We start from the raw sequence: 24,646 nt of genomic DNA, 5'->3' as shown, positions 1-24,646 counted from the left end.
GTTTGTAAGAAATGAAAAAAACATTTTTAACTGGGAGACCTAAAAAGAAAACATTAAGAAATGAGAATTAATACAATATTACTGGCAGGAGGACTTGTTAGAAAAAAGGTGTCACTTGTCCCCCAGAGAAGTGAAGAATGCAAGGGAAATAAAGATTCTGATGGAACATTTTGGAAGTTTTGTAAAATTATTCTAGTATTCTTCTGGAAGAATACATGGGTATTGATAGTCCAGAAAACTTGCAAAAGAATGATGATATTTGGAAAGAACCTGTTCTACTGAATATTAAAACATGCTATATCAACACAACAGAGAGATACTGTCAGAATAGAAGCTATGACTCAATGAAATAGAGCAGAAAGCCAACAACATATGCTAGAATATAAAATAATTTAATGTGATAATAAAATGGCATTTTAAATCACTGGGGAAAGTTTTGACTGGTCAATTTATTATCCTAAGAATATTGTAAAGAACTCTAGTGAGATTTCCATTTTGTACAGTACATAAAATTGATCCCAGATGGATTAAAGTGTTAGGTTTCAAAAGAAAAAGTTGAAGGCAGAAAATACAGATGACTATTCATCTGATGTTGGGTAAAAAAGAGAATTTGCTCTGAGCTAGTACGAAAGGAGGAGCCCAGGTGGCGGTCCCATCCCAGCCTGCATCTGATACAGCCTTCTTAGTGAGCAGCGCCAGCACCTCTCTGTTCAGCTCACCTTTCACCTCTTAAAGCTTCTCCAGGTTCCTGACGAAGCTCCTCCTCCAGGACACTTTGGGTAGATGGTTTCACTCTCTCTTCTCAAGAAAGTAGAGCCATTAGAGGACACCTCAACCCCCCTCTCCAGAGCACTTGCATATTTTCTTCCTCTTATCTCACAGAGGGAAGGATGCTCTCTTTCCCTGCCCTGGCATTTTCAGGACCCTACTAATGTCAGTTGTTTCCTCTCTCTTTCCTATCCTTCTACCTCTTACGTCAATTTTGTATTTTTTCCTGGTTGCCTTTAATCATGCTATAACCTCTCCCTCTCTGGGAGGGGGCAGTACTTTAGCTCCATGTCTCATTCCTGCTCCTTCTTGCATTCGCCTCCCCTTCACAGCCAAAATGTTTACTCATCTCAACACAAGTAAACATTTTGTTTGTTTGTTTACTCGCCTCACCTTCCACTCTCTTCTCCACCCATAAAAAGATGACTTATGACACCAGTGTTCTCCCTAAATTACCATTGCTCAGTTCACAAGTAACCTTGAAGACACTACATTCAGTGAGCAAACAGAAGGTTGCATCTTACTCGGCATCCACACCTGTCACTGTTAACCAATACCTTTCTGCTCCTCCCTTGGTTGCTTCAGTGACAGCCCCCCTTCCTGGTTTTCTGTTGCCTCCCTGAACACGGCTTCCCAGTTTCCGAATTTCTTTGTTTTCCTTGTTAAGTTTGGAGTTCTTCTTGCCTTAGTCCTAGACTTGCTACTTTTGTTCTCCTCTGCACTCTGGCTACAAGATCTACTCCCTGCCCATGGTTTCAGTGCCTAAACATCGCTACCCACTGCCCCCACCCCACTGCTACAACATTGCCCCCTGGGTGTTCTGCATACTTGTCCAATGAATTATGACAGAACTGAGCTTGCCAGCTTCCTTTCCAAGACTAGGCATCCTCTAAGGCTCCCTTTCTATGAACAACCTCTGATCCACCCCACTGGTATGAAACAGAAGAGCTGGGGTTTTACCTTGACACGTCTCTTTCCTCCATCACCAGCAAATCACAGGAGCTCCCCCAAATCTCTGACACAGTCTAATGCTCTTCTACACTACCGTCACCCTGGTCCAAGCTACCATCTTCTCTCCCCAGGATGGCTTTTCTCCTTCCACACTTTCTCCACAAAGCCATCCACTGCACTCCAACACCCACCCTCCCCAGGATTGTCCTAGTAGCTTCTACTTATCCATCGACCCTAACTTACTTTCTACTCCTTATCCTGATTTGCCAGGCTAGATTTTCTCTGCTGGTTATAATTCTTCCAACACCTTATGCGTTTACCTCAAAGTCCTGATAACAACATTAAAAAACTAATTATGAGTGCAATTATTTAATGTAGTCTCCCTTTCCAGAATAGAAGCTTTATCAAGGATTTGACTATATCTTTCTCTGTCCCTGGTGTATCTGTAATGTCTATCACCAAGTCCCTTGGTCATATTAAGTATTCAATAAATATTTGTGGAAAGGATGACGGGATAAGGAAAAGCAATAAGAGATCTGAATACTTAGAAGTTTCTACATACCTAAAAGATTTAAAAAGCAAATGAAGAACTGACCAAACTATTGTAACCTATGCAAAAAAGCTTAAAAACAGATTATAAATCATAAGACAATGATGAACAGAAATGAAGAGTCATCCAGGAAAATGAGCACAGGGTATAGAGAGCATGTTCATAAAAGAATCAATGCAAATGGCCAATTAAACTGAAAAACAAATCTGTGCTCTCCAGTATTCTAAAAAAGGAACAACTACATATGCTTAATCTTTGAAATAGGCGTTGTTGTCATGGATTGGGAATTGGCATATCCTTCTGTTTGGGGAGCCCAGAATTGTGTGAACTTTCTGGAAGGCAATCTGGCAATATATGTCAAAAGCCTTAAAGATAAAATAGTTCATTTACTTTGGCCCAATAAATTAATTTCCAAGAATTTATCTTAGGAACGTCAGCAGAGTTGCATTCAAATACCTATTTGTAAGAATGCTCATTTCAGTGTTATTATAATCATAAAGAATTCAAACCAACTTTAATGCCCAATAATAAAGGATTGGTGACTATAATGGGGCATATCCTGCTCTAAGTAGCCATTCAAATGCATGGCCCCAAAGAACATTTAAGGATTTTTTAAAAACTGTTACTGTTTAGCGATAAGAGAAGGTCACAACACAATATGCACAGTAGGAGTTTAATTTTTAAAAATAAAATATGTATATGCATAGTCATGTGACGATACTGGAAAAGTATCTCCAGTTACAGGGATTATGAGTGATTTTGTTCTTTTCTTTTTTAAAAAATCTTTTTTTGTAGATTTTTAATATTCAACAAATTCTGTGTATCATGTCCGTAATGAGAAAAACTAAATATATTTTAATTTAACAATAGGGAACTGATTGCAACATATGGCCGTGGCTATATCTAGAGAGGCACAGCATGATGATTAAGAGTATATGCTTTGAAGCTCACAGACAGGTGTTCACTTTCCTCTTTGCAACTTAAGAGCCATATGACCTTGAGCAAGTTATTTAATTCTCTGAGCCTCAGTTCCCTTATCAGCAGAAAGGAGATAATACTACCGGGCAGAGCTCTTTTGTAGCTTAAATGAAATAATGTATGTAGAATTCTGATCACAGAGTAAGCACTTAGTAAAAATACCTGTGTTTATAATGCCAAAATATAAATAGATTCTGTAATGACTTACATGAATTCATGATCCTCTAGGGGGTTATAATGGGAAGTTGGGGGAATCATTATTTTACGGTTCAGCATCTTCCAGACTGTCATAATGATGGTGGCATTCAGCAGGAGGAAGCTGGCAGGAAGACTCATCTGGGTACAGAAACAGCCCAGGAAAGGTTTTGCTCATTAGGGCAAAATGCTGGCATAGGTCATTGACTCATCTATTTGTCCAGCCAGCAAATGGTTGTTATGCATGTACCACGTGTCAGGCGTTGGAGACTCAGCAGCTAGACAAATGAGCTGCCCTCTAATTAGACTGAAGTTTCAAGGCACATAGTTCCTGGTAGATTCAGGGATTAGGAAACTATGGAAGCACTTCCTGTAGCTGGAGAAAGCTTGACAGGTTTGGGAAAATGATAGTGATGGTCACGTTGCATTCCTCAAATACCAATCCTAAGGCAAGAGTCTAATTCCAGAATCCTACTGCTGGCAGGGCTGGGACCTACAGATGTCCTCTTTACCCTGGTCAGTTTTAGTTCCAGAAGAAACTTGCTCAGAGCCTGCAGATGAAAAGCCATCGGTCTTCCAGAGAACTGGTTAGCCAACTATGGCCCACGGGTCAACTCCAGCCCTTGCCTGTTTCTAGAAATAAAGTTTTTTTGGAACACAGACATGCCCATTTATTTATGGATTGTCTATGGATGTTTTTATGCTACAGGTGCCAAAGTTGAGTAGTTATCACAGGGACTGTATGGCCCACAAAGCCTAAAATATTTATTATCTGACCGTTTACAGGATAATTTTGCTGACTCCTGTTCTAGGTCAATAAGGCTGGCGAAATGAGATGGAAGGTGACATCAAGTTCCTAATTTTTTCCTTCTGTAGTTCCAGGAGCTGTTCCTCTAGAGTCCATCCAAGGGGGTCCCTTTGAGGAGAAGATCTACATCCAGTGGAAACCTCCCAATGAGACCAACGGGGTCATCACACTCTACGAGGTAAGGAGGCCCCTGTGACTGTATCAGTTGGCTTGGCTTTATTCAGTTTCCTTCAGCCTGACGTTGGCAAATACCTACTGTGTGCAGAGCTCCATCAAGGGCACAAAGGTGAGTGAGACACAACTTACTGGAAGGTTTCTGATAATACAGTGGGGAAAAAACACAGGGGCATCAATTGAGCCGTCTTGATAGCCCTAGTGACGAAGAAAATTGGGCATTGAAAGGATTATTGATCTCTTCAGCAAAGGCATTAGGACTCAAGCGGTCAGGTAGTCCTGGCACAGCTGAGCAGACCCAGGCCTGGCAAACAGTACTTGCAGTTCCTCTGGAAAATCACAACACTCACATGATTCCCGTGGTACCCATATCAGTCCCTGGGCTTCCAGAATGGTCCCAATGTCATTCTCTAACTGGGGGTACATGATTCTTGAGCTTTAACGTTGCTCTGTGGCTAAGGCATATGGTGATGCCTTGGCCACAGAGCCAAGGTGATGGTGTTGAAAGCCCTTCTCCCAGGATTAGCAGGGTCTTATATCAGAGATGGAGCAGAATGTCCTTGGACAAGAATGTGGCTTCACTGAAAACTTTCAAAATTAGAATAAATGGTATAGAAGCTCATTGCAGAGCAGAAGCAAACAGTAAAACTTCAATAAGGCTGATATAGCTAAATGCTAATATTGGGATATGGATGAGATTGACTTTCTTCCCACCCCTTGTGTTCTGAGACACCACAAGGTTGTTGATACAGATTATAATAAGAAAACGCAGCAATGCAGAGAAAGGGCATGGAAACTGAAGCTGGAAGGGTAGAGTCTGGTATCCTAGTAGTCCTACCACCATCTCAAGTGACCTTTAGCAGGTTCTTCCTCTCTTCAAGCCTCAGTTTTCTCATCTGTAAGATGGGGGAGGTTAATCGTTGCTTCAGGGTTTCTCCAGGGAGTCTGAGAGGGGAAAGTTAATAAGCATTCCAGGCTGGAATACACTGTTGGCTCATGGAGGGACTAATGACTCTCAGCGCTTATGCAGAAAGGTACACCTGTTGAGAGAGAGCTTGGGGAAGAATATCGCCTCCGTAAGGGAGGATGAGCTCTGGGAAGGAAAGTCAAGGAGTATTGATGAGGGAGAAATATTCAGGGTAAATCTGATGGACACAAATTTGCTAGAGAGACCTGGACGGACCTCAGGGCTGAGGGAAGAGAAAACTGTCTTATCATGTACAGGGTGCTAGAGAAAACACCTTCAGGAAACACTTATCTCACTCCATCCAGCGTTCCTCAGAGGCAGAGCTGTCTACCATCTCCATCTTAGAACATGGGCTTGAGAGAAGCATCCTTCCCAGGGATGCTGCTGAAGGAGAGGAGGCACTCATACTCATAGACCTTGCCTGCGACACATTCAAAACCTTATTAGGGAAGAAAGGGACTGGAAACTCAACTGAAACAAAACCCAGTCATTTAAAAGCTACACACTGTTCTTTGTAAAGCACAGGCTGTGATCATACACAGTCACATACACACTCACATACACACAGATGAGATAGACATCTACCCACCTGCCCTTTGTAAAGCAGAGGGAAAGGACCCAGGACTTAAGGTGTTAAGTTGCTTGGTGTTGTTTTATAAATGGCTCTCAATGCCAGGTGTTGAAGACTTTTGGAATTCACAGGCCAGTAACATTTCACATGGTTTGGGGGAACCAACACAGAGTACTTTACCATCTTTTATTGACATTGTTTCATAAAAGACAATTTCAAAAATATAGAAAGGACATAATCTCAGAATAAAAGGCAGTCCTTTAAATCGAATAAATTTAGCTTTATGCGTAACTCATGACATTCTCCTTATTTTTTCCTCATTTTGCCTTGAATTGAGGACAGCTCTGGCGTGAAAAGACCCCGGTTCTTGTACCTACCTGCCTTTGGAAACCACAGGTCTAGGCCACGTTGCAGGTAGAGTCATATCTGCAGAGATTGCTTCCACAGGAGCAGTATCCCTCTTGCTGTAACAGGATTATGCACTGCGCTGGGCTGGGAAACCCTTGATTGTGATTCCACAGTAAGAAGAAAGAAATAGATGGAGAGAGAGCAAGAGTGCAGACATAGCTGTGAGTTAGACACACTGAGCACGAGCTCCCCGAAGGGGCTGCTGAACTCACGTTTGGCTGCTTGCTGCTCGAAAGCCAATACTTGAGAGACAGACGTTGGTTGGAAAGGAAAGTTTGCTTTATTCAGGAGGCTAGCAACCTGGGGAGAAGGCAGACTCATGTCCAAAAGCCAACTCCCCACTGCCAATCAGAGGGCAAGAGCTTTTAAAGGGGGAGTTTCAGGGATGTATGGGTGGAGGGAGGGGCTTAAGTGCAGCAAAGCACAGTGAGCTCTGACAGTCATCTTGGAATTGGTCATAGGGTGGTCTCATCAGCATCCTATTGATTGTTTTAAGTACAGTTAAGCTTCAGCTCCCGCGTCCGTTTGTTCCCACTTCCTTGAAGTTAGTTCTCGGAATTGTGTCGGATGGAGCAGCTTATGTCATGGCTACAGTCTGGTCATCGTGTAGTTAACTTCTTCCACCTGGTGAGAGTTTCAGTATCTGCAAGATAGCTCAAAGAATGTGGCTCAGAATATTATCTGTAGCCCTTGAGGAAGAACTAAAGGTCTTTGACTTTGCTTAATGGCTAAACTATTATTACTTTGTTTTATTTGACTGCTCTCGTTTGTTTCTGCATTTCCTCACTTTAAATTTATTCTTTGGCTAAAGTTTTTCTACAGACAAGAGGCAGGCGGAGGACATGGCGGGTGGTTCTGTCCTGAGAAGGCCCCATAGGGTCCTGCTCTGTTCCAAAGGTAGACTCCTAGATGGTACGCTGTCTGGAACTCTAGGCACAAAGGTGCACACAGATTAGGACAACGCACCTTTCTTCTCGCTTCTCTGTGAACCCAGTGCCTTGTGGATATTCAAAGACCAGTTGCTGGGATATTGGCGTTCCCGTGAGGGACTCTACTGGAAACAGCTGTGGTGAGACACCTTCAGGTAGTTTCTCGGCTGCTCCTTCGGCTGTAATACAGAGAACCAGAGCTAGAAGGCGGCCGCTGTCTGACTTGTTTGAGCATTTGAGGTTACCTTCTGGGAATATGCCAAACTTCCGGGTTGACGCTGTGAAGGGACCTAAGAAGGTCATGGGCTTAGGCCTTATATGTTGACCATAAACATGGCTGTGACCATGTGTGTCACAAACCAGTGAGGCCTTAGAAGGTAAGAATGTTGACTTTGAGGTCAGGCAGCCTAGATGTGAATCCCAGCTCTGCCACTTCCTTGCTGTATAACCTTGGGTACATTAAGAAACTGCTCATTTATATTTATTAATAAACATAAATATATGTTTAGTACTGCGTTTGGCATTTAGAAATAGCATAGAAAAATATTAGCTCTTGCCATTACATAAAAATGAGGCCACTGAGACTTGGAGAGGTGAAATGTAAGGACCAAGGTTATGCAACTCATGGGTCCTGAATTCAAGTGCAGGTGTCTCGCCCCTTATCCAATGTGGTCCATGGACCAGCAGCATTGGCTGGTTAGAAATACAGCATCTCAGACCCCACCAGACTTCCTGAATCAGAGTCTTCATTTTACCAAGATCCCTGGGTGATTCACATGGGCATTAAAGTTTGTGAAGCACGGCTCTAGACTGCACTATTCTTCAGAAAGTTTCAGCAGGATGGGGAGTCTCCCCCACGCTGGGCTCAACCCAATCCTGCCTCAGATAGTGAGCAGGAGACCTTGCTTTTAAAGACATTCATAACAGAACATGTGTTTATGAGGCAATTTCCAAATGTAATTAGATGAAACCAATTTGATTTTTTAAATTAGGTTCTGGTTATAATTTCTAGAGAGAAATCCATAAATCACAAATCACCCTCTTCTGATCTCAGAAAGTACATTTTGTGGCAAGGAAAAATCAGACAACACAAATGGAAGAGAAATCCAGGATTGTCTGTGCCTTCCTATGTACAACCTTGGACGCAGCAAAGTCAAAAGCCAAAAAGAGGAGGGAGTGAAGAAGAGTTATAACTTTGTAAATATTGTAAAAATTGTTAAACACAGCAGGTCTGAGTAGTATGTCATACGTTAAGATTAAATTCCCTTCCCCGTGGGTCCAAGTCATAACCTGTGGGCCCACCCTTGGACAGTTCTGCCCTCCAAAATCGGAATGGTTTGATTATGTCCCATTCAGTCTCTGGGCTTCAGTCCCCTCTTTGTAATATAAAGGTGTCAAACTGTTCCAGGCTTCTACTGGGGAAAATTCAAAGGAAAAGCAAATCCACGCCAACCCCACACAACCAAAGTTTTACACCTCATTTTGGATCTGCTCTGCTGTTGAAACCTTGCCCGTGGCCAGAGACTTCAGAGGCAAAGCAGTGATGACCCTTGAAGGAAAACAACTCGTGTAACGGCCCTGCAGTAGGAATGACTCTGGCCTGTTTGACAAGTAGGAAGGAGGTCAGAGCGACTGAAGCCTCGTGAGCATGGACGATGGTGATGAGGCCATGTGGAGAGTGGGTGGGTAGAGTCAGGTTACGCAAGGCTTCTAGAGTTTGCACTTTCTCCTGAGAGGAACAGAACACCCTAGGAGGATTTTAAGCAGAGGAGTGAAGGAATCATATTCGCATTCTTAAAAAAATCACCTGGCTGTTGTGTGGCTAGTGGCTGTGAGCACAATAAGCATCTCAGGGACACCTGCAAAATGTGCCAGGAGGCAAGGACGTTTAACTCATCTGTGATACTGCAGTGAGGGCTCAACTATTTGCTGGAAGCCCTTGCATCCAGGTGGAAGAGGTGAAAACTGTCACATCTGCTTTTTCCTTGCTGCCCCTTTCTGGACTTTTGACACCTTCCTTTCAGTGAGGAGTTCTTATCTTGAAGAGCTCCCTGGAACCATGGACTTAGATTCTGGCCTCCTATCCCTAAGGGCTGGGAGTCTAGCCCCTTACCCTGATGCCACCCCAGGGCTGTGAAACGGCCTGATTCTCCAACAGCCACGACCTCTCTCCGTGCCCACTGAAGGGGGAGCTCAGAATGCTCATCAGAGCCCGCTGAAGCCAGCCTCGCCTCTGCTGCAGCAGGACGCATCAGGGTGCATAGCCCATGGCCTCAGATCTTCGGGAATTTGTATTTTAGTGGAGATGCAGGGTGTGCTTCTGTGGTCACTTCCCCAGCAGGGTGACAGACAGTGCATGAAGAGAGGTCACGTCAGAGGCCCCGTGCCTACACGCCCGCAGATCAGCATCACCTGGGAGCAGGTCAGACATGCAGCATCTCAGGCCCCAGCTCATCCACTGAATCAGAGTCTGTGTCTCAACTAGGTGACTCACGCGCACATGAACATGGGAGAAGCAGTGGTGTAAGACACGTCCTAAAATGTCCTAATCTGGCTCTGGAAAGCTCTGCTTGATGCAGACACTGCAGTCCTTGGATGAATAGTGTGGCGACTACATGAACTGAGGGATATCTCTGCTCACATGGGGTCCAGAGAGCTGAGGATTTTCACCAGGGACGTGGAAAGCATGCTATTTGCCTAGACTCTTCCGGAGCCCTGCTTGGGTTTGATGGGATATCAGGGTGCCCCAATCAGGGCCTGTACATGAAGAGGGTTGGCGTGACCCCTTCCACTCTGACTCTGCTCTTGCGAACAACAGGACTCCCTAGAAGCAGACCAGGCAACTGCAGACAGGCACGCAAGCCAGAATGCTGTCACAGGGGAAACAATCCAGTCAAACAGTTGCCTAAAAACTCCTCAGTAAAATCATTCAGAGACAAGCTGTTCAGAGTTCACGAAAAACAATACTCAATATGTGTTTCAATTCAATTAATGGTTCTCGTCTCCGTCCAAAAATAAATATAAAACGGTGTGAGGGAATTGGGCCAGAAGATGCAACTGGATTAACGTGTGCAAATCTTAAAAATTCAGACATGAGAAGCTTCCCAGTAAGCCTTCATGTTTAGCAGTCAAAATCACCAAGTTTCTAATTACAGTGTATAAATCTGAGAAGCTTAAAGGGAATGAGAGGACCCTAATGAGGCAGGAATGGGTGTCTTGATTAGGCTAGAGTTGATTGACATTTATCCTGCAAGCTATTCTAGGCGCCTGGCGTTCAGAGTCAAATAAAACACAGACTTCGCCTCAGTAAAACAAGGCGGCATTCCTGTGCAGAAGCCCCTTTAAAAGTTGGGATAGGTTGGAGGGTCGTCAAAATTTTTCCAGCATACAGACAGTTGCATTTGATCTGAACCAAAAGCATGGGCCCCAGGAATCAGCATTCCATCAGAGTGCATTGCAGGAAGGCCAGGCATGTGTTCTGAGCCGGAGAGGAGTTCTGCGCAGGACCGGTGCCGACAAGCACGGATGGAGAGAGGGGCCAGCTGCGTGATGAGCTCAGAGCAGGTTCCCAGAGAAAGGCCCGGGGGAGGTGCTGCCTCCTTTTGGATGTTCATCCTCCTGCTTTCTCTTGGCTTCGCTGTAATGACCTCTCAGGGCTCGCTCACCCAAGACAGGCTTATGGCTCCAGTCCACAGAGGGTCAGTAGGGAGGATGGGATGTGGTCTTCGATGGGCAGGAGGTAGTAGAGGCAGGAAGTGACTAGCACAGCCCAAGGCAAGAATTTGCATAATTCAAGCTGGATCTACATTAATTACGATGTACAATTTGCATAATGCAGGCGGCTAGTGGGTGTAACATGAACCGGGCTGGTAACTAGGAAGAAGGCTCTTATTTCTTTTGAATCGTTTAAGCCATAAGTATGGGAATCATCCATTCCTCCCACCTGCCACACATCAAATACTCTAGAAAGTTCCATCCAGGCCAGGTCCTACGACACCACCTCCACCACCACAGTGTTCTGAGCACTGATCTGATGCCTGGACCACTTCAGAACCTCCCTGCCGATCCCCCACCCACACTTCCCCTATTCCACTTCCCCACATTGCAGCCAGACAGAGTATCTTGAAAAGTAAATTCAGTCATGTTACTTCCCTGCTTTGGCTTCGCCTTAACTTTAGAGCCCCGGATGATCTGGCCCCTCTAACTTCATCTCCTGCCTCTCTTCCCACTGTTTTCTGTGTACCAGCCCCTCTGGCTTTCTAACACTTCCTCCAGCTCATCCAGTTCTTTGCAGCCCATGTGACTTTGTGAATGCTGTCGCTTCTGCCTATAGCACTTTTTACTTGATGTTTCTTGTGGCTGGTTCCTTCCTATCCTTCACCTCCAAGAGGCTTTTTCCCTGTACTGTCCATTTTCTCCGGCAATTTGCTTATTTCTGTCATACCGTTTTTACAATCTGCACTTATTTTGTTTGTGTGCTATAGCATCATCTAGTCCCCTACCGGACTTTTAGCCCCATAAGGGTACGGGCCGTGTGATGGTTATTTTATGTGTCAACTTGACTGGGCCACGGTGCCCAGATATGAGGTCAAACATTATCCTGGATGTTTTTGTGATGGTGTTTTTGGATAAGATTAACATTTAAGCCAGTGGACTTTGAGTAAAGCAGATTGCCCTCCATAGTGTGGGGGGGCCTCACTATGGAGGCCCTCTGAGTTGAAGCTCAGAATAGAACAAAAGACTGAGCTCCCCTGAGCAAAAGATGGAATTCTGCCCACAGATGACCTTCAGAACTGAACTGTGAAACTAGCTCTTCCCTGGTTCTCCAGCCTGGTGGAGAACTCATCTTGAACGGACACTGGTCATATTTGTTTTTGCTTTTTAGTGTGTCCTCAGGACCTAAAAGAAAAGTTTGCACATCATATGTGCTCAATAGATATTCCTTATATGGGTGTGTAGATTTGTACTTTATCTTAATAAGGGGTAATGGTGAAATTTTGTCTGACAAGTTGAGTGGTTCTCAAGCCTGGCTGAAAATGAGAATGATACCTTGAGAGCTCCAAACCATATCATAAATGCATTGGTAGGTGGATACATAAATAGATGGATGGATGGATGACGGAATGCTTAGGCATCATTGTATTCCAAATAAATCAGAATATCTGGAGGGAAAGTTCTATCCATGTGGAGTTGTTTTTTTTTTTTTTTTTTTTTTTTTTAAGTGCTTTGGGAAATTTTAGTGTACATCCAAGGTTGGGAAGAAGCATTCCATAACATGCATCCAGTCAGTCCACTCTGATATGTTATCCTAGCTAAATACCTGCTAAATAAACACAGTCATGACTCTGGCTTTCCCCTGCCTTCATTTTCGCTCTTCTGGAATACAACATTGTCTGATGTTACACTATAGCCAGCTCAAACTCATGCCCATGCAGATGCTAGGCACTAATTATGTTAAGGCTCAAATTCAAGAAGCATTGGCTTTTTTTCCCTCAAGTTTGCTAAACAAACAGTTTGTGGAATAATTGAAGACACACAAGACCGGATCAGTCCGTCAATATCCCTTTGCATTTCATGAATGGCATCTTGCAGCTCTGACAGCAGAATCCACCATGGACTTTACCTTACAAATACCTTCCCCTCTCCTTTTACAGTAGAAGTTAGTTCTGTTGTTTATTTGTGAGATTTAAAAAAAGGCATACGCACACCCAAAGCTTCATAGATTTTCCCACAGCTTTCCCTAAGTCTTAAAAGTCAGAGGCCTGGGATGTCAAGGAGCCATTTTTCCTAACCCTCAGCCCATTACGCGTCCTCCATAGGATGCTCCTCTGCCACATACAGGTCTGCTGGGCTGACAGGCTGGTTGAAAGGAATGATTTCTGGCACTCTGAGTCTGGAAGGAAAGGAAGTTGCCTTCTGATATGAATAAGTTGCATTTATGTAAGTGGGACCATTAGAGCTGCCTGTCATCCACTTTTAGCATACCAAGAATGCCTATATATTTGCCTCGGGGTGTTTCTTTCTTTTTTTTTTTTTTATTACAGCACAGGTATTTGTGATGGAGCCAGGTAATGTGACAGTAGGAATCAACAGATGCATAGCACTTGTTACCTGAAGAACAGCAAATCATGTTCTCCTGGCAATAAAAAGGTTTTCACAATAAACATTAGTCATTCAACTTAGCTGTAAAGAAAGCAGTAGGAGTTACTGCATGGAAAATATTCCCACAGTGAGCACACGTGGACCAGTATATTTGTCTTGGTGTATGTGTTTATAAGCATGTCGGTTTGCGAGTGTATGTAGCTGTAACATGGCACGTGTATGCACGTATGTATTTGTTCACATGTGCGTGTGAAGCCTCTACCCTTGGGCTGTACCCTTAGTCCCCACTGCATCCTTGGAATTGCTCTACTTTTTTTGGAGAGTTAACTATAGTAGATTTCAGAGGCACAGGGCTCTATGTCTGTTTTCTCCTTGCCTCGAGAAACTCCAGGTCATTTCCTATCCGTGTCATAGGAATGTCTCGATGGGCTCCCAGCTGTTTCTCATGAACTTCTGCCGTAATTCCTCTCCAGAGCTTTTGCTAAAGGAAAATTTGAATTAAAAAAAAACCCCTGCAGGTTAAATTTAATCCTGTGCATTTACAGTTGTCCTAAGAGAGTGGAGGGAGGGAAATGAAAGGGTCGTGGGTCGTTCTGCATTTGGCCAGCCGGGCTCTCCTTCACGTTCCTTACGTGGGAGGGAAACTGTGTTTTGATGTACTGTGCATCCGGTGGGCTTTGTGAGGAGTGGCCTGTACACACAGCCACGTGCCTACTGATGGAACCCTCTCTTTGGCTACCTGGTCCTCTCAATCAACTATGCCCAGAGGCAGTGTTTAAGCTGCCAAGTGTCTCTTTAAACCTCAGAAGTTGTTCTCTTTTCATCTCAGATGTTTTACCTTATTACTCCTGTTGGATTTCCACCTGGACAGGGCAGTGTGGCACGGGTTTGGCGCTTTTAACTGGCTGGCTCTTTCCTTTGTGTTTTGGTCAGAACAGCTCTTTGTTTGGGACTAAAAACTGAAGAGGGGTTGTGAGTGTTCATCTATCATCAAGGCATTTGAGCCTTCATCCTGAAGTCTCTGGAGGCTGGAATTCAAATTTATGATTCAGAGATTATCCTTTCATGGGTCTCAGAAGATGGCAGGTGGATTTCTTCCCCTCACTCTGATCCTTTTCTCTGGCTACTTTTTCTTCATTCTTCACCAAGAGAAGAGTAGTAGTTCCTTAAACTTTATACCCGAGTATGGGATGTTGGCCTATATCATTATGGACTCAATGCATGCATGCATGCACGCATGCATTCATGCATACCAGGTCTTTTTCAGAGCCCTTCAAAATATATATCATAAAAATCACCATTGCTTTGCTTTCTTGGTGTCCCTTTTATTTTATGCATTGTTTTAGCATACGTGTATCATTGCAAGTCGAATAGTGAATTATGCTATTAGGAAATTAAAGGTCGACTTTTAGTTTGCCATAGCTAAGTAATATATTTGAGTGAGTCCCTTTTCCTACCTGATCCTTGGTCTCTACAGCTCTGACCTAGGAGAACTGGACCAGTTAGATTCAAAGGATCCTTCCTACTTTGACCTACCACTCAGGTGTCCAAAATTGAATTAATCTTACTCTTTGTTTCATGAAATACTTTCCTCATTGGTCTGTGCATGACCCCTTTTTGTATTTATTCATTATTTCATTTTGCAATTACACACCAGCTACCGAGACAACCAGAACTTCGACAATATCTTATAGACTTACGAGCTCCTCCCACCCCAAGCTACTGACTCCTGCTAACCTGAATGTTATATACAATTCCTTTGTATTTCATATGGCTTTACTATTCATATACATTCCTTAAAGTCATATTATTTTGTTTTGTTAGTCCTTTAACTTCAATAAAGGATTTTCCGTTGTATATAATCTTTTAGCATTTTTGTCCCACGTTATGTTGCCAGTAGTCATCCCTTTGATGAGTGCAGCTGCAGCATGCTCATCTTGACTGCTGTATAATATTCCATTGTGTGCAGATAGCACAACACATTTATTCATAAGCCCTTGATAGGCATCAGGGTTACTTCTAGGACGTTGCCTTTATCAACTGTGAAGATATGAGCATCCTTGTACATATCTCCTGTTGCATATGTGCAAGATTTTCTTTTGAGTTTATATCCAGAGACTAAGTCATATGGTAAAGTAATGTTCAACTTTACAGAAAAAAAGTGGAATTATTTTCCAAGCTAGGCTCAACGATGTACCCTCATGTCAGCAAAGTATGAGAGCTTCTACGATTCCAAATCCTCTCCAATATTGGTCTGGTCAAGAGTCTTAATTTTGACCAGTTAAATAGTATAAAATGGCATCTTTTTGTTGTCTTGCTTTGTGTTCCCTCAGTCATTAATAAGGTAGAATATCTTTTCAAATATTTGCTACTCATTTGTATGTACTTCTTGTGGGAGGTGTATTCATGTATTTTGCCCATTTTCTACTGGATTATCTGCCCTGATCTTATTGATATGTAGTCTTTCTTTATATGCTTTTTATACTATTTTGTCAGTTATGTGTATAACTTGCATTTTTACCTCCTGTAAGGTATCTTTTGATAACAGAAGCCCTTAATTATAATGTAGTCAATTTTATCAGTCTTCGCTTATCTAATAAGCACATTCTGTGTCCTTAAGTAACTATTCCCCAAACCAAGGTGAGAAAGATGATTCCCTATATTTCTACTAAAAACTGTATAGTTTTGTTCTCTAAATATAAGTCCTTTGTTTATCTACAGTTAAGTTTTGTGTATGGTGTGAGATGAGGTGCAAAATTCATTTTTTCCTCTGTGGATAAATACTTTCCCCAGGTCCTTTTAATGATAGCCTACTCTTTCCTTGTTCTCCCAGGCCGTATCTGACATAGGCCGAAGTTCCTTACACGCATTCATCTGTTTCTGAGCTTTCTATTCCGGTGGCCACCATCTATAACAGCCGCACTCAGAGTTATTAGAGCTTCACAGTTAATCCTGATCTCTAACAGAGCTCGTCCCTCTCCTCATTCTTCTTTAGAAATATCTTGGCTATTCTTGCCCTTGGCTCTTTCATGTTAGAATTTAGTTTTCCAATTTAATGACAAGCCCTCTTGTAGTTTTGATTAGAATTACATTGAATATATGAAACAACATGGTGGGTAATTTACATCTTTACAGTCTTAAATCTCTTTGTATTTATGTAAGTTTTTGTTACTGTCTCCCAGAATTTTATTACATTACCTATAGAAATAATGCATTTCACATTAAATCCCAATTGCTAACTTAGGTCTCAAAGACCTTGCACCTTGGATTCTCTTTTCCTCTTTAGTCTGGTCTCACTGGCCTTCTTTTTTTTTTTTTTTTTTTTTTTTTTGCGGTACGCGGGCCTCTCACTGCTGTGGCCTCTCCCGTTGCGGAGCACAGGCTCCAGACGTGCAGGCTCAGTGGCCATGGCTCACGGGCCCAGCCGCCCTGCGGCATGTGGGATCCTCCCGGACCGGGGCACGAACCCGCGTCCCCTGCATCGGCAGGCGGACTCTCAACCACTGCGCCACCAGTGAAGCGCCACCAGTGAAGCCCCCTCACTGGCCTTCTTTAACATTCTCTAACAAGTCAAGCTCCCTCCTGCCTCAGGCTCTTTGCACATGGAGTTCTTCGTTGACAGAAATCTCTTCCACCTCCTTGCAATGGCCAACTCGTTCTCATACTACAGGGATGGGCGAGTACGCTCCTTCCTCAGAGAGGCCCTGCCTAACAGTGTTAAAGTAGGACTCGACCCGCTCACCATTATTCTCTATCACTGCTGCCGTTTCCTGAATAATATGTGTCACAATTCATAATTATTGTGTATTTAATTATAAATGTATCTCCCTATATTGTAAGTGCCATGAAGGCAGGACCCACATATATATTACTCACCACTGGAGAGACCAGTGCCTTACGCACTGCCTGGAAAACAGCAGGTGAATATGTCTATCTATGTCTATGTCTATATCTATATCTATATAAATGAATGAAGATTGGAGAGGTTTCCTTTGATGGTAGGAGTACAGTGATGGTTATGAGTCAGTTTGCATCAGTTACCTACAGATATGATCTGATATAACCATGTAAAATCGTGAGATTATGCCCTAAGTCCTATAATAATTTATAATAGGCCGCATGAGGTTCCAATGACCAGTGAGTTTACATAACACTCGTAGAACTCAGCTGAAAATGGTAAACTTGTCAAGGTTAGGGATCCATTTTTTTACAGTTGCATCTCAGGTACCTTAAACAGTACCTGGCATAAAGTAGGTACTCAGTAAGTATTTGTTTAATGAATAAAACTGTATTCCAAACTTGAATCAAGGTTAAGGCAACAGCTGCAATAGATATTGAAATATCTAATTCCTTATGATTTTGTGATTTTTAAAAGGAATTTATTCTTTGTTAATGTGAGTGACATTACAACAACAGTACATGGTGTTAGAAAGATGGGGGGTGCAAAGTCACCCCCAGTTCCCACTCCCTCACAGACCAACCATTTTCACAAGGGTTTATTTTATTTCTAGCCCTCACGCAGTGACATCTTTTGCATGATTATGACCACGCTGCAAAACTTGGGTTTTCACTCTGTCAAACATTTTCCAGTTTCAGTGTAATCTACTTAACTATCCCATTTAATGGCTCTCTGCTCCCCTGAGCATATAGGCCATACTTTACTGTCTAATCATCCGATTTTGGGATATGTTGATTGATCTTCCCAGAATGTAAGACACAATTTTTCGCATAGGGTAAGAGGGACCTGCATCTCTTTTGAGCTGGTTAGCAGTGTTTGAACTTCTGCTTTCCTTTTGCTTCTCCGTAGGTTTGTCAGTAGCAATCAGAGCCAATCACATGCCTTCCGTTGATTGTAGAACTGTGCTCAAAATAATAGCTCTCTCTGTTCCATAGGAATGGATCTAAGGGAGCAGAGTAGAACAATATGTACAAATTCAGATAGAAATCTGTAAACCCAGAGTTAGAAGTGGTGGTCATATTTTCCTCCTTCTTTTAGAATGTGAGTCTCCATTTGCTTATTTCTTAACAAACGGAGGTGAATATGGGGTATGTGTGTGCTCCCACTCTTCCCGAATACCATCCCTGTGATAGACGTCCAGGGTACACTCGCCATTGAACTCTGACCTGCCTCAGAATCCCTCTTGATGTGGCATTCTAGGTGGTCATGGTGTCACTTGTGATGCTTAACTGCCATCTTTGTCCTTTCCCACCTTCTGTGTAAATGTGCTCTCTGCAGTTCTGGAAGGCAGTTCTTTTTAATAACTGTGGGACTGCCTGGTATAAGGGGCCAGTGCTATGGAGTCCTTCCTGAAGAAGGTGCCAGAGGTGAGAAAGTCTGCACTAGAACAACTTATCTAGAGAGTTTTCATCTCTGTGTCTAAAACACAGAGCCACAGGAAGACAGGAGCATGTGTGGAGGTTTCAAGACCTTACTGGAACTTTCCCTAAGGACCTTGTATATATAACCAGCTCTGTGCACTCCCCGCCAACACATGTGTTCTGTAATCTTAGCCTTCCCCAGCCACTTTTTATAACAATATTACAGAAAGTTTGGATGTCAGAGGAAAAAAATCACCTTTAATCTCTCCCCGTAGGACAACAATTATTTTGCCTTGTATATATATTTTTTAATTTATTTTTGGCTGCCTTGGGTCTTTGTTGCTGCCCACGGGCTTTCTCTAGTGTTGCGGTGAGCGGGGGCTACACTTCGTTGCGGTGCGCGGGCTTCTCATTGCGATGGCTTCTCTTGTGGAGCACGGGCTTTAGGCGCACAGGCTTCAGTAGTTATGGCACGCAGGCTCAGTAGTTGTGGCTCAGTGCTCTAGAGCGCAGGCTCAGTAGTTGTGGGGCATGGGCTTAGTTGGTCTGCGGCATGTGGGATCTTCCCAGAACAGGGCTCGAACCCATGTCCCCTGCATTGGCAGGCAGATTCTTAACCACTGTGCCACCAGGGAAGTCCTTTGCCTTGTATTTTATCTTTGTTAATATGCATACATCTTTTACCTAACTCTAATTACATAAAATTTGCTATCATAATTTTTTATTAAGCATTTTATCACAACCATGATGCTTTTATAACACCATGGAAACAGCTTATCTTTTCTAATGATTGTATAATTGCCCATTCAGTGTATATACCCTAATTTACTTAGCCATTCCCCTCTTTTTTTCCATATTTCTGAAAACACTGTAATAAACCTCATGCCTATGATGATGGTATATCGTGATGGACGGAACATGGCCTTCAGATCAGATTGACCTGGATCTAAAATCCTGGTTCTAACGTTACCTGGATGGAAGACTTCGGGGGCACATTAACCACTCTGAAATTGTGTTACTGTATATGCTTAGATTTTTTTAAATGCATGTAGGAGAAGTAATATCAAGCCTACAATTCGAGAGTATCATAAGAATTAGATGTATGTTGCCAGTAGCCATTCAATGTCATGGCTGGTTTTCTTTCCTCTCTTTTTGGTGTATTTCTATTTTAGACATTCACCCACATGAAATTACAGGGTTGAATAGAATGAAGACTTTTCTAACTCTTGATACATATTGGCAAATTGTCCTCCAGCTGGATTGCAGCAGTGTGCATGTATGTTTTGAGTCCTGCGTTGAGCCAGTCACTGTGTCTGGGAAGCAGGCCTTTGGCAGCCCAGCAGAGGTTTATGTCAGCTTTCCCAATCCCCTCAGAGCAGGCTGATGTGTGAAGAGCTCATCACACATGTTGGCAGAGCCATTTGCACTCTCCAGGAATGTGCTGGAAACGCTTTGGGCTCATCAATTTATTGTTCACTACTCCTCCCCTTTGCCTTCAAGTAGCAAGTACAGTGCCTGGCTTCCAAAAGTCTCCCAGAAGGTCCTGGGGACTCCACCAGAGCTCTGAACTGGGGACTCAAAACTAGTCCCTGGGGCTTCCCTGGTGGCGCAGTGGTTGAGAGTCCGCCTGCCGATGCGGGGGACACGGGTTCGTGTCCCGGTCCAGGAAGATCCCACATGCCGCGGAGCGGCTGGGCCCGGGAGCCATGGCCGCTGAGCCTGCGCGTCTGGAGCCTGTGCTCCGCAACGGGAGAGGCCACAACGGTGAGAGGCCAGTGTACCGCAAAAAAAAAAAAAAAAAACTAGTCCCTGTAGGCTCCGCCACTGCTTTACTCTGCTACACTACCTGCCACACCCTCTCATGGCCTCTGTTAGCTCATCTGTAAAAGAGAAAGTTGAGGCAGTTGGCTTCTAAGGCTGAACCACTCAGTGTGTTCTGTCATCAGCATCATCTGGGAGCTCTTTAGAAATGTACCGTCTTGGGCTCCACCCCAGATCTGCTGCATCAGAGTCTGCCTTGTTATAAGATCCCTGGGTGATCCCATACCCATTCAATCATGACAAGTACAGCACTAGATTATCTTCTGCCCAGGATTTGCTATCATGCTGGGAACATTTGCTGGGAGCCTCAGTTTGAGAACCCTGCTCTCCCTGCCCTATGTCTGCACTATCTCAGGATTTCCCTAACCTGCAGTGAGGTTCTTCCCCTGCTTAGTTACATCTGTGGACCTAGATGCCAGTTCTTATGGGTCAGGGTCATAACAACCAATACCTTCTTCCTTGAGGTGACCAAAACCATTTTTGGTGAAACACAGACCTTACTAGTCATTCCAGTGTTTAAAATCCAGCTGTAGATCCCAGTGGCTCTCAAGATAGAATCTGAACTCTTCTTTAACTTGACTAATAGGTCCCTCTATGAATGACGCAGCCCTGGCTGGCCTCCCTAGCATCCTTCCCCTCTTTTTCATACCCACCTCCCCAAATCCATAGGCTTTACCTAACAGCCACCTCACACTCCCCCTGTTCTTGTCTTCCTCTGTCTGGGACGCTCTTTCCCAGCGCCTCCTTTCTTGCTTTTAAAGGCTGTGCCTCCTTCAGCACCCTCGAGGGCTCAAGAATCCTCCCAGGAACACTGTTCTTCTGAAACACCTGGTTTAGAGGTTCCTTCTTGTTATGTTATAATAGCATCTATTGCCCTATACTGTGATCGTTTATTTCTACACATGTCTACCACTAGGCTCAGAATTCATAGACTTCTAAGAACGTATTTTGTCCCCTGTTGAGTTGCCGGGAGCCGACCTCCGGCAGGTCTTCCATGAATGGCAGTGGCCAGTGGTGCAGCTCCCTCCCCTTCCTTCCCACAGGTCTCTCCATCCCACTCTACCTGCTCTCTGGCTCCAGAGATTGACTGTCAGGCATCCCTGACCTGCCTTGCCTTCTTGCCTTCTGTTCAGCAAAAGGAGTGCCCCTCTACAGATAGAAAGGGCAGGCAGGGGCGGGAAAGAGGGGTCATTACTGCTCCAGCAACCTCAGGGAGGGTCACAGCTTTTCTCAAGGTGACCTTTCAGGTTCTTGAACTTCTCCTTCCTCCACCGCTCTCTCCCTTACTAAATCCCCCTCACAGCCTGTGGCCTTTCTCCCGTCACCTCTCCTACAATGTAAATAGTTCCTTCATTAAACTCTGCTTGGATTACCCATCTGTTTTTTCGCTAGGACCCCAGTGAGACCCCTGTTATCGTTACCGTGGACCACTCAGGGTGCTTGTCATCGTGGACTTTATCTCAAGCCTTATAGCCCTTCAGAGTGAGGATCCTTATCCCTACTAACACCAAGGCTTAAAGAAGCAATATGACTTGCCTAAGATCACCTAGCTAGTAATTAGATGATACCTAGTAATTCCTGCCAGGTTTGATTCCAAAGGCTGTCCACTTAACTGGTTAGCCACTGTGCTTTCTCCAAAGGCGCTCAATAAATGATCGTGAAGTGGATCTGAATTTCCCAGTCATGTGCAGTCCCCCTGACTGGGGTGGCCATGAGCTGGTAGCTGGGGGTAAAGAGGCAGCCTTGGGACAAAAAGGGAGACTGAAGTCTGGAACCAGCCTTGGCCTAGAAACCCTCCATGTTGTGTCTTCCTACTAGAGCTGTCACAGCCTTGAGGCGTGGTGCTCAGTCAGTACTGATGGACAATGGCTGACACAGGGAGGCGGGTGGGGGAAAGCAGGTGCATCCAGATTGGGAGGAGAAGACTTCACAGCCCTCAGCAGAGGTGGCTTCATCGTCATGCTTTTTATTTGCAAATCCCGTTCAACTTGAACATTTCTGCAGCCGAACAGAGGTTTTCAAAGCCCTGCGCCTCCCATCTTCTGCAGCTGAATGGCATGCATGACCCAGTGGCTGTTGGGGGTGTGGTTCTGACATGAATTTCTGACACAAATATGCACTGTCTGGTATGTCAGTATCAAAGGAAAACTGTAGAAGGAAAATTAAGATAATATTTTTCAATACTGGGAAAAAGTTTCCCATTCCAAATCAATTTTGAAAAACAAAATCTTTTCAAACATCTAGCCATGTCAAAATAGTCAGGGCTCTCTATAAAACAACCATGGCATTTTATGAAGTTTCACATTTTCAAATCAATTATTATCTTTAAATATAAAAGGACACCTGTCATGGGCCCCAGGATGCTGATTTCTACCATCATAATGTTAACAGGAGTGCCCAGTGACCATGTTCAATTTGAAGTTTCAGTCACTGTGCAGCAGATCCAGCCCCTGATATTTTATGATGCTCAAGGCAGTGCTTCTCCAACTAGAGTCTCTGGAATCCTGCAGCATGGGGTACCCACACGTTTATGCTTCAGGGTATACAAGTTCTTCAGTTTGAGAAACACAGGATGAAAGGCCTTTTCCTTTTTCTTTCATCGTCTACTTCTGTGGTACTTTTTAGCCTTAATGAATCCTTGTTCTGTAGGAAGTACTTGATAGACAGTTCTAGAAAGGAAGAAAGGGGAGAAGGGAGAACAAGAGGAAGATCAGACCTGGCAGTCCATATCAGCTGCTTTCAGACCCGGCTTTCAAACCCTGGAGTTTTGCAGAGACAGGGAGGGCCAGGTCCTCCTCAGAGCTATTGAATCAGAAACTTTAGGGGCAGAGCCAGGCAATACATATTATTGGAGCCCATAAGAGTCCCTTGTGCAGCCAGATTTGAGAGCCACTGCAGTCTCTATGAACTTTCCCCTGCCCCCTGCATGGTCCTGGTTGGGGTCTCAGCTTCTCCAAGACTCCTGTCTCCATCACCTGCTAGGTCTTCCTGTGCTTGTTCATCTTTCTCCAAGCTCCACCCTCCACCTCGGCCATCAGAGTCACCAATCAAACATGCAGGCCAGCAAACATGGCCAGCCTTCCACCAGCAGAACATAGCGTGAGCTCCTCCGTGTAGCACCTGGGATGCTCCCTGTACCCCATGACCTCCTTCATCTCCTTTCTGGACGTCTCCTGCTTTAACTCCATATTCCAGCAGCTCCAAACTGTTTATTGGCAGCTCTTTGCCGAAGCAGCTCTTTACTTCTTTTCCTTTGTGCACTTTGATACTCCACCTTCAAGGCCCCTCTGCTTTACCCACTTCCTGTTTGCAGAGGGATACTTGCTCCCCAGTCATCTCCATCACTACCTCCTTTTGAGATTTCCTCTCACCTCCTCCAACTGGTTTAGACACTCCCTGTACAGTATTCTGGAGTATATTTGCATCGTAGTGATATGTGGCTGTCACTGGACCTCAAGGCAAGGACTTTGTCTTACTCACCAGTGTTTCCCCAACATCTGTAGCAGTACCTAACGCATAATGTATGCTCAAGGGATGTTTGACAAATGCATGACTTTACTGAGCCTTTCTTCTCCCTCTCTCCCCTCTCCCACCAAAACCAACCTATTCAATTTTAGCTGCAGCACTAAGTTACTTAATGTCAAAGAAATACGGAAAAGGAAGAGTGCCTCACATGTTCTTTTGCTGTGTTCTCCTCTAGTCCTTGTCTATTTGCCTAAATCCATCCTCTTTCATGCACCTATCACAGACCTGCCCCTCTCTTTAACTTAGGATTCTCACGAGAACCATCTCCCTGTGTAATATCTTGATGCCATCATCGATTCCCTCCTGTATTCTTGTCTTGGAAAGAAAGGTGTTGCTACAGACTGTTTTATATGTGTCCTCACCTGAAAAAAATACACCCATGGTGGCAATGGCATGCCCAGGAGCACTGCTGCAACTTGCTGTAATTGCACTGCGCTTGGTGTGATCTGATGGCTGTCACATCATTCCCATAGACACAATCCAATGACACCAGTTAATCATGCCGGAACTTCAGTCACATGCGTAAATGAGAAAATCATCCCCAAATTAGGCCCTGAGTAGGTCAACTTGCTTGCTGTTT

General features: G+C 44.1%; 1 protein-coding gene across 16 annotated transcripts in view; it reads left to right on the top strand.

Annotated features, from left to right (window-relative positions):
• PTPRT (protein tyrosine phosphatase receptor type T) overlaps window positions 1-24,646 on the top strand; it is a 1,174,296-nt gene that overhangs the window by 770,366 nt on the left and 379,284 nt on the right. For all 16 annotated transcript variants that reach the window (XM_060285697.1, XM_060285704.1, XM_060285700.1 and 13 more), the window contains exon 9: window positions 4,319-4,428. In XM_060285697.1, coding sequence (XP_060141680.1) covers window positions 4,319-4,428 — 110 coding nt within the window. The remainder of the gene's footprint in view (window positions 1-4,318; window positions 4,429-24,646) is intronic.

This window comes from Globicephala melas, chromosome 15 (genome assembly GCF_963455315.2).
Source record: "Globicephala melas chromosome 15, mGloMel1.2, whole genome shotgun sequence".
In the NCBI taxonomy this organism is placed as follows: domain Eukaryota; kingdom Metazoa; phylum Chordata; class Mammalia; order Artiodactyla; family Delphinidae; genus Globicephala; species Globicephala melas.
This window is presented reverse-complemented; position numbering and strand designations above follow the sequence as displayed.